Source organism: Macrobrachium nipponense, chromosome 24, assembly GCF_015104395.2.
Source record: "Macrobrachium nipponense isolate FS-2020 chromosome 24, ASM1510439v2, whole genome shotgun sequence".
Lineage (NCBI taxonomy): Eukaryota > Metazoa > Arthropoda > Malacostraca > Decapoda > Palaemonidae > Macrobrachium > Macrobrachium nipponense.
In genome coordinates, this window is record NC_061091.1 from 7,991,346 (window position 1) to 8,002,672 (window position 11,327).

Here is an 11,327-nt window from a genome sequence, read left to right on the forward strand (position 1 = left end):
CAAATAAGATTAATTAAAAAATAGCATTCCCAGTCTTTTTATCCACTTGGAGGAAGGTGGGCGGGGGAGTAAATGACAGTTTGATATACGAATTGGCGGAGGGAAAGGAGTCGGAGTTATTCTCTCTCTCTCTCTCTCTCTCTATATTATTCTGTATGTCTCAGAAATAATTCATAATTTCCCTCTTGACGGTCAGATACATGATGTTGCCATTCAATGCTCTCTCTCTCTCTCTCTCTCTCTCTCTCTCTCTCTCTCTCTCTCTCTCTCTCTCTCTCTCTCTCTCTCTGTTACTGGCTGTAGGTATATATTTTTAATGGTAAAATGTTTAACCTCAAAGATTAATGCAGTAATAGATTAGTAATTTCAGGTGTATTTGAAGTAGGATGTTATTAAAGGTATACATTTGGTATCTAAATAGGCAGTTATAAGCATTTTTGGTGGTGGTTTTAACTATTTGCGGGTTTTAACTATTCAGAGGGGTGTCTGGTACACATCCCCCGCAAATACGAGGGGAACACTGTATATATACCTTTGGATCACCCAGCATTTCAAAAATGTGCCAAACCTAAAAATTCCAAAATTAAAGGGGTTCAACCTGTATAAAATCTTTTCATTCAACAAGGTTACATTATAATTAACAACACCAAAAACTACAAACTTACCTAAATGCTCGAGGTGCAAACAGTGGCATAGTCTTATTAAAGAACCCTTTGTAAGATGATGAATATGCCATATTGGGCTGAAAGTAGATCCCACTAGAATTTATCTTTGGATTAGCTGCTACATCTGCCACAGTTCCCAGGAAATAATACATAAAACCTGGATCATACTCTGATGCACTTTCTGTTGCATTAACTGAAATGCAGTTGGAAGAGGAGAATCAATACATTATAAAACAAAATACAGTCATTACTACTTTTACATCTTTAAGCTCAAATCCATATCTTCTTGACATTTAACCCATAAAAATCCATGAACATAAAGATCTTTGTACTACTGGTTCCATCGTTAAACAAACTGTTTCCAAGGACATGCTTCACTTGGTCCCTTAACCATAATGAAAAAAAGAAAAACAACGAAAGCCACTGACTGTGTGAGTTCCACCTTTCAGCTATAGAATTAAGATACAGATTCTAGTTGGGCAATGGTTTTCACTTCAAATTTATTAATATATTTCTATTCCATTATCACAATTATCATGCAGTACCAGCATTCTCGTACATACAGTATTTGAAATACAAAAATATCAGAATTTTGGCACCACTTTCTATTATAATGTTACAATGATTTCAATCAGCGCCTGAACCTCCAAAAGAGAAATACAGTTAACTTGTGCAATTACAACTATATAGTACTGTGATTCAAACATTAAGAAACAAGATAATGCACAAGTAAAACTCTGAAATCCAATTCTTGAAGCATACATAACATGACAACTTCTTACTTTACTGAAAAGCACAACTGATAAGGCACTAAGCTCAAAAACTTTTAAAACTTCAGGGCCACACAGGATACACAAGAGAATTTTGAGGAATCTTAAATAGTAGCCAAGAAAATTTGCTCTTATGCCATAGCATGTAATGAACTAGAAAATGACCACTTTAGCATATGAGAACCTTGGTGTCCTTAAAAAACCATGACCCACCAATATTAAGAAAAACAAACAAGAATGGTAGGACAACATCAAAGATCCTCCCAAAAATTTCAAGATAAGGACACAAAGGGGAAAAACAAGCTAAAAGGAATTTACTATGTGAGACAAAGGAAGTCTAAACGTAAACATGAGCATCTTAAACATAAACTTGAACTCTTACAAAAGCATCCAAAGTCAATGCTTACCTGTAGGTCTTTTAAAACGCGACTGAAGGATGTACGAGAAAAAGAAAGCCCTTGAATGGGCCATGTTATGCAGGTGGAAAAGTGCAGTTCGATTTGGAAAAATGGGATTAATGTTCACTTGCTTAATATCTGGTATGTGCGATACACTTTCGTCTGGTAGGTACAAATCCATCTGGAAAATAAATTTTAAAAATAATATACAACCTTAAACCAGACCACATTACTACGTATACATTACTGTGTACTAAAGTAATATTACAAAGTGATATTCACTCAAACTAGAGGAACAGCCATGCAATTATTACCCTACTAAAAAATGCAACCTGCATAATTACTAAATTAAAATTAACATTACAAAATATTTCTGGATACATAGTTGAATTCATTACATTTTAGGATCAAAATACTATAGGATAACCTATAGTATTTAACCAATTATTGGTGAGTGAACTCACCAATAATTGTTCAACAGATCAATTACAGTTGATCCCTTTCCGTCTGAGTAGGCAAAAATGTGTGTCAGTTGAAAGCTATGTGCTGATTGGCAAGGTGATCTCCCAGAGGGTAAAGAAAGGTATAAACACACTGAATCAAACTCAGCCACATCTTGTCTGTTCCAGACTTCTTTTATATACCTTAGTGACAGATAAACTTGCGTGCTCTTTGACAGAAACCATTTCTTTCGTGACTCTGCCCCATGCCTTGCTGTGGCTTTCTTCTGTAAATTGCCCCATGCCTTGCTGTGGCTTTCTTCTGTAAATTGGTTTAATTTGATAAAATTTAGACTGGGCTCCTTTTAGAAATTCAGTGCTTCAGAAAGTGACAAGAGGAATCAGGAATGAAAGCTGAAAACTGGGTGCAGCAGCAACTGGGGCCAAAGGCACGCTGCAAACATCCTACAGGGTTTTCTTCATTTGTGCGTTTGCTGCAATTCCTGTGGCAACCCTACCCATCGAGACATATGACCGGTCAAGGTGATCCAAGACAGTGCTTTTCAAACAACAATATCCGGCTAATCCACAAGGAAGTTAGTGAGGAGACTATCAAAAGAACACAGATAGTGGCTATTTCTTGGCTTTGTCTGTGAGGGCCTTGGCTAGGCAACCCTTACGTGACACTGAATATTTTTCTACGGATGTGACAGTTTATATTATCCATTTGTGGAAGAACAAAGTTTTGCTAATCTTTGGAGACTTCTGAGAGGAAGGATCACATTATGAAATAGGAAAGTCCTAAGACTGAGTCATGGAAAACAAACTTATTGGTTAGCTATCTACAGCAGACAAAACTGCAATGTTTTACAGCTCTGCAATGACTAATATTTTGGTTGATGAGCTAAATAAGGAGCTACCTGGCCAAAACCAAAATATTCAATTAAGCAGGAACAAACATAATGGAAAAGGTAACTGTACAAATTTTAAAAAATTATCCTGAAGACAAAAATATATAGTAGGCTATGTAGGTAGTATGGGCTTGGAAATGGAGTCAAAATACAAAATCATTTGGAAAATAACCTTAGGATACTCAGCACATCTCTCAGCCCCCCCAAAAAAATGTGGAAACAAAAAATGTCCAAATTACACCAGGTAGGGTAAAAAACCGCATGGTACAGGGGTGGACCATGTAAGATCAATGTGTACAACCCCAAAAAAAGTACATAATAACGCGTCCTGACATCAGATCCGACTTGTTGTTGGTGAGAAACGGAGCTAAAGACCTCTACTCCGGTGTCAGGACGCGTTATAATGTACTTTTCTTGGGGTTGTACACATTGATCGTACATGGTCCACCTCTGTACCATGTGGTTTTTTACCCTATATCCAGAATTAGGGTAAATGACTGAACGGCGACATAGTGGCCATCTCTCTCAGAGCGCGGCCACTTCTTGCAAAAACGCTTGAATTACTATTACTACCTATGCCATTATTTTGCAATATTTTGTAACGTAGTCTAGGTGTCCCAGTGTGCTGCCTGCATAGTCCACAACTCTTGACTGATGCTATTCAAGTACTTTTTTGGGAAGGTGACCACATTCCAGGATCAGTGGCCATTAGGTATGTCGCCGCTCTATCATTTATAGTAATCCTAGTTAGGGTATTCAAGAAAACATTCAAGAAACAAACTGAAACCAACCAAAGACTGGATCCCAGCCATATGATGAACCAAATGAGATCTAGGGGCTCCAGAAACAAAATGAGGTATATTTCTACAGAAGCAGTCCGCATGAACTGCAAGGACCATCACCGCGGATACGACATCCACTAGGGATTGAGGCGTCCAATGTATTTCGCCGTGTTTAGTACTGGCCCCTGGGGGTTAATTACAGTCATCCAAATAGATACCTAGGTAGTAGGTACTACCTAGGTATACTTAAAATTCTTGTTCAATATACTAGGTACTAAAACTGCAGATAAAAACCGCAACTGCCATAGTCTAGGCCGCCGCGGATAAGTACCCTAAATCTACCCAAAATGATCTTACTGACTCTGCAAATGATAAGGATTTCTTGGTACAGAGAGCTACAGAAACCTCTAACCAGGCGGCTGGGCCTACCTAACCTCCGGGTAACCAGTCGGGGCCTAGGATAGGTATTCCGCCACTGCAAAACCAATGTAGCTTTAAAGATTCATTGCCGAGTTTACGAATGGTCTACAAACCCAAATTTCCCCAAATTCATCCATGTTTGCATAAATCTAGCAAAAAACCGAGACTGCAATACAAACCTTTGCCTTGATAAAACAATTGTCAGGTGTGACTTTCTTCATCTTTTTATCAACGACATCGTAGTCATCTCCGTCTAAGTACTCGAACTGCCCAACAATGCAACCTATCGTTGCAGCCAGGTACAACAGCGCAAGATGCTTCAAGCCCTGCATTTTCCCCTAAATGATGCACATAATAGCTAGACTAGGATTGTTTTGGACGGATCTCAGGTACAGCGTCGTTCCCTGGCGGATGTCTCAACAGGTAAGCAGGTACCACCCGTCAGTGGTGCCAATTCCATTTACCTGGCGGGTGTTGCCTGGTTGTTAATGGGTGTGGTGGGGGTGGGTAGAAAGGACGCAGCCTAACCAGCACTCCTAAACAAATTCAAAAGCCAAATCTCTTTTTGCAGTGATACATGGGAGAAATGTTGCAAAAAATATGGGGAAAAAAACTTTTCAAATTTAGTTGGGTTTGTCTGCCTAATTTCCGCTACCCTAAAATGCAGGTTAATTATCATATACATACTTCTGCAAGTACAAATTACCTATCTCTGTATATACGTGTGTACAAGCGCGCATGTGTATGAAAGGCGAAAGATAAACCAAATTATGTTCAATGAAATCTATTTTCACTTAAATCTCTGTAAATTCAGCACATTTTTTGCAGTATCCAAATGTCTTATTCGGAGCTGGGCTACAATATGGCTTTAAGTTGCCCCTCCCATTGACAGTCACGAGATTAACTTCTTCCACCTGGGACCTGGGTGCTGATATCGCTCCATTTTAGCTTGAAATTATCTAGCTATATGTGTCATAGTTTACCGGCATCTCTTTATTCGTTTATATATGCGTCTGTATTTCAGTACCTACTTATCTGTGGTTTACTTTCTTTTACATTTGGACATTTCAGTATCTAATGAGTAACTTGCAAAATGAAGACTTTCTGGCAATAATAATAATAATAATAATAAATAATAATAATAATAATAATAATAATAATAATAATAATAATAATAATAATCTAAGGGAAGATAGTCTTCTGAGAAACCTGTATAGACAGATGTTGGTGAAATCAGTCATTGTTGTATTTAAGTTCGTGCAAACAAGATTCTTTTTTATGCCAATTCTTATCGCAAAGGACGTAGAAGAAAGAATGAAATCATTCGGGTTAATTCATGCAAATAAACTCCCAGAGCAGCCTCAGAAACACCAAAAGCACAACGACAACAAAGGCTTAATAAGGTTTTCAAAGTTGGGGTTGCTTTGAAAGTTAGGGATATCACAGGCGAAAAAATTAAGTAATCTGGACGAAAAAGTATAAGTGACTAGTATAAGCATTCGCTTACACTGTGAATAGTATAAGTGACTAAACACTTTAGTGCGTGTAATCTATTAGAGTTGAAACATTGATAAGCTCAGAGAAATGTTTTGAAACAAACACTGAAATTGAAAAATACACTTTAAGTATGGATTTCATTTATTTATACATGTCAACTTACAGGTCGCCATTTGTCAAATATGATGAGATGAAAAGAGAGCTAATGGTTCCGCAAATGTTTGAATTAGAAGAAGAGTCTCCAAGAAATCACAAGCTTAATTGATGGGGTTTTAAGTCTAGTTGTTCTTTATAAACTTGAGGAGTGGTTGGTGAATGTGAACGAAGTAAAGGCATTTGCAATAACGCTGTTCTGTTGCAAAACAGCTTTTTTTTCATCTTGCACATTTCAGGTTCACTTTTGCGAGATGAATGAGCCTAGGTGGTTCTCTTCAGTTATATATCAAAGCATGGAATCTGCTGTATTACATTCCTGTACGTTCTGGACATTGCCTCGTAGAATTCAGATGTTTTTGGTATCACAAAATCGAGTGTCACTTACCTCCTCCAAGTAGCCACAAAACATCATGAAGTTTACCAGCATAACGTGGTATTTCACATATGTGTCAGTACGTTTAGCTTTCGTGTATCGTTATTCATGTCATTCAAGCTGATATAGTGTTAACAAGTCTGGCTATTTTTTAACCTTGTAAAGTCCCAACAGTTTTTTGTCATTTCCATACCTTTAATCCTAAAGATTCTGTTCTGCATCCACTTTCTTTCTGCAAGGATAATATATATATATATATATATATATATATATATATATATATGTATATATATATATATATATATATATATATATATATATATATATATATATATATATATATATATAACTGTAACTACGTTTAATAGTATTTGTTTTGCGGGCCAAACCGCAAATCTTTCCCCGCGGTGTTTGGAGGTAACGACGAAAGAAGACTTCTTTTCGATCTGGTAACATTGCAGCACATTGTTGTTGAATGACGAAGGGGAGCCTCGTTTGTATTCTGGATGGAAAGACCAGTAATAATAACAAAGGATGTTGCAACACACTGTCGGTTGATTTTGTTATATATGCCGATTCCCCTTAAACTGAAATAAAGGCTAAAATAAATTCAAGAGAATAACTAAACCTTTAATCATATTATCTCTAAATCTTTACTGGGAATGCAGAAACAACAAGAAATGTTGCCGAGCCTTCTGCATAAGTACATTAAGCGGCTGATATCATGGAAGTTTACTGTGAAGTTCCTCATCGTCAGTTATGGGCTTGAAGAATGTATATGGCAACGAAAGCTGTGTGTGTGTGTGTGTGTGGGTGTTTTTTTTTTTTCTTTTTTTTTTTTTTTTCCCAGCCGCACCCAGCTAAGGAAAACTTCATAAACAAACATATCCACACGGTACTGTTCAGGTTTTCAGCAGTTGTTTCTGGACGAGTTTGTTAGTCCCACGTGTCTGAAGGTTCTCAATACGTACTGCATTTACATTCTAGTGATTCGTCTATGACGGTCTATGATATAAAAATATAATCTTTGTGAATCATCTTTAAGGAAAACTTCCGAAAGATGCGAGCAATATTACCAGAAATATTTAATATCCAGGTTGTAAATTGCTCTTACATTTGTATCAGAACTAATCTCTCTCTCTCTCTCTCTCTCTCTCTCTCTCTCTCTCTCTCTCTCTCTCTCTCTCTCTCTCTCTCTCTCTCTGAGGTTTCATTGGGGAGCATCCTCCAACGGTGTCTGGTGCTCCTTGACCACCCATTCAGGTACTGATCACCCTCAACGTTGCTCAAGTTTGTGTACTACCATTAACATCTTAGGCTTTATAGATGTGAGATCCTCGCTATCGTTAGAAAACGCCCTCGGCGCTATTCGAAAATTTCACAGCAGATAACGCCCCTAAAGAACACCAAACTACATCTTGAACGTTGCGTCGTTAATGATGCAACACAAGTACCTAATGGTCTACGTATATGCACAGGTTAAAGTGGCCCAGGCAACGAAAACTAAAGGAGATTTGGAATAAATAATTTCTAAAATATTAGCGAAATTGAATAAAATAAATTCCAGCTTATGTCCATTTCAGTTCGAAGACATAACCGAATGAAAAAACAGGGTGTAGTCTCTCTCTCTCTCTCTCTCTCTCTCTCTCTCTCTCTCTCTCTCTCTCTTCGCGGGAAAGAAAACGGGAATTTCAACGTTCTACAAGAACTGAGCTGAGTACCAAAGCTAAACAATAACATTTTCTTACCTGTGTTTAATAATACGTATTTATTTATGATAACATTTCATATGCTATGTTTTGCCTCACATTAAGCAGGAATTTGTCTTTGAAAAAAGTATTAGATTAGATAACGTAATTGAAAGTGTTAGAAAACGGTAGATAGGAAACTGGAGGTTTTAATTTAAAATAGAAGTCTTTTATTTTTCTTATTTAACGTCGTTATATAAGTGATTTTTGGTCATAGTAATTTACGCTAACGATTTGCATATCGTGCATACTTATAAGCTGGGGCGCTTTCATTAGGGAATTAGTCAACAGTATATGAAAAATCGATATATCTAATGATTTTTGTGTTGTGTAATGATTTTCTAGTGTAAAAAAAGGTTTTATATATAATAATAAGTGGAACTGGTATGAAGGAATTCCATTTGCTGTTGTTTTGTTCATTGCTTTACTGAACATCCATCTTATGTTTGGGATAATCTGTATTATAAATCAACGATAAATGTTCCACTTGAACTGACTGAGTTCTCATGCAATTTCTGTATACGGGCTTCCATTTCCTTGACTGTATGCTATACGGTTCCTTTGTCTCTAGTTTTCCGAAACTGTTCAAAGCCTTTCATGGTCCCATAATCATGGTTCACTGCATGGCGTATCTGATGAAATGAGAGCAATCCTTATTATACTTTGTAGTATCATTTTGCTATGAAAATAGGTTTGTATGTATGCAAGCATGTGTTTTTAGTGTGAGTGCACTTACTGATGTAGGGAAGTGTTTCTAATTTTCATATCACAGTTAAAAAGTCGTGCAATGTTTTACTTATACTGTTATGTTTCAAACTGATGTTCGCCGCCGCTGGTCGGTTGTTTACTGAACTAATCAACGCACAGTCTATCCACTAGCAGATATGCAAACATTTAAAGAATGTCTCGTAGAGATTTTTACAATACAGTTGATGTTATGATTATTATGATTTATTACTACTGAAATTATGGACAGCATCAGTCCATTGGTGACCATTTCAGTGACCATATTCAGCCTTATACCTCTAAGTTGGTTTTATTAAATTCTCCCTGTGGCATATTTTGCTTTGTAAAGTGCTCGGTTGTATTTAAGTCTGGCAATTCGGTGTAAATTTGGTTTTTCTATTAATCTATTTGAAGAATATAAGATCTCCCTCGGTTATATTACTTAACTTCAAGTTGTTTTAAATGAAGTTAAAGTTATAAACCCCATTTTCATAAGCACGTCATCTCTACTGCAAAATTCTCGAATGCTAGTTTGAAACATCCGCCTGGCAGTAAAAGAAACATTAAGTAAAATGTTACGTGTCTGTGTTTAACTTTGACATTGAGATCAGAAACACTTCCATGCATACACAGTGTGACCTTGCAACGGAGCTGAAGGTTTAATAGATTCCGATCTTTCACTGAGAATGAATTGTACTCATAATCAAGTGTTCTTAAATTCTGCTTAACATATGGTTGGGTCAGGAAAGACAACTGTGTTGCTTTTCAGAGTCACCATGTTTCATAGTTTGTATGTTTTGATTTAATTGATTATTATTGTTTCTCATTAAGTGAATTTACTTCATTCACTCACTTCGGTGGCTCTCGGGCCTCTTCGTGCCCCATGGCCGCTTGCACCAGATCTCTCTCCACGTTCTCAAGCTGAGTGTTGCATCTCCGAGTTGAAATTTGATTTTGGATGGCTATTTTGCACTTGTTTCCTTTGATTTATAAATAAGCGTAATTCACTGTTTTCTTGCTTCAAGTGGCTACTTTTAATTCAATTGAAAATCGATTTTAAATCATTTTTATTCAGTTCGTTCCTTATAAGTTAACTTCTTTTTGTATACTACTTATATTTGAATTGTGAGAAGCAAAATCTTAAATTGAATCAGTAATTGAAAGAGATATAAATACAACCAGTAACTGAAAGATAAACAGAAACTGAATCACTTATTGAAATAAAAACAGAAACTGAATAAGGTACTGAAACAAACACAAACTGAATCAGTTACTGGGATAAGAGAAGTTGATACCCAAACAATTGGCTGAATTAAGCTACACCAAGCAAGGAGAAGTAAAGAAGAAGGCAAATATAATCCAGGAAATAAAGTGAGGAAAAAATCTCTGAGATAAGAAAGAATAAACAAAAGCCAAATTCACCTGAGCAGACAACCCCCAAAGTCAGAGACATTTGAACTGATAATGCTGCATACTGAGTGGCATATAAAGTGACTGAATTGATCAGTTCAGACTACTTTAGTCTTGCGTTTGCAGTACAATAAATTCATTTCTGTCATAAAAAAAGTAAAAAAAAAAAAAAAGTGTCGAAGTTTATTCAGCGTGATCGAGTTTTCTGTACAGCGTATAATGCTGTATGAAATTTTCAGCTATGGCCCATGAGACTTATAGTTACAGCCAGGTTTTAGCCTGTGTTTTTGGCACCTGTAGCTGTGTCAGACGCACGATCATGGCCAACTTTAATCTTAAGTAAAAAAAAAAATAACAAAAATACTGAGGCTAGAGGTCTGCAATTTGGTATGTTTGATGATCTGAGGGTGGGTGACCAACGTACCAATTTGTAGCCATCGTTATCCTCAGTAGTTTTTAAGATCTGAGGGCGGAGAGCAAAGTGCGGACGGACACACAAAGAGCCATCTCAATAGCTTTCTTTTACAGAGAACTAAAAATGGTGAAAGAGAGAGGAAAGATCACCAGGGTATTGAAACTATAGTAAATGTAATTCTAGTTCTGTGGCCAAATTCTAAACGGCTGTGCCAGTAATATAAGAGAAAATAGCATTCAATGACTCATATTAGGAAACAGTCACTCGAAAAGCAGGACTCTGCAAACCAGTATGCAGACATATAATGCTTTTCTGCTTCGGTCTCTTTTCAGCTGTGGATATCATTTAGAAATGAATCTAGACACACACAAAAAATCATTTCTTCTTAAGAAGAAATTGCTTGGCAATAATCAGCCCAGTCACGTGTACAATATAAAAGCTATGACCTCTGTGGGTCAGTTTATAGCGACCTTCGCTTTTCACTTGATTCTTTTGTTCAGTCCCCAAGGGAGAAAGAATCTGCGTGTACCATCGCAATCTATATGGAACTGCGCGCGCGCGCGTTTGTGCGTGTGTGAGCTGTGGGTGGGTGGGGAGGGGGCGGCGGGGTTGAGTT

General features: G+C 37.0%; 1 protein-coding gene across 1 annotated transcript in view; it reads right to left on the reverse strand.

Moving 5' to 3' along the window:
- Positions 1 to 4,832, reverse strand: part of LOC135205415 (uncharacterized) — a 157,647-nt gene extending 152,815 nt beyond the window's left edge. The window contains exons 1-3 of the mRNA XM_064235957.1: positions 4,566 to 4,832; positions 1,843 to 2,014; positions 666 to 858 (exon numbers count right to left, since the gene is read on the reverse strand). Coding sequence (XP_064092027.1) covers positions 666 to 858; positions 1,843 to 2,014; positions 4,566 to 4,718 — 518 coding nt within the window. The 5' untranslated portion in view covers positions 4,719 to 4,832. The remainder of the gene's footprint in view (positions 1 to 665; positions 859 to 1,842; positions 2,015 to 4,565) is intronic.
- Positions 4,833 to 11,327: the final 6,495 nt, after the last annotated feature.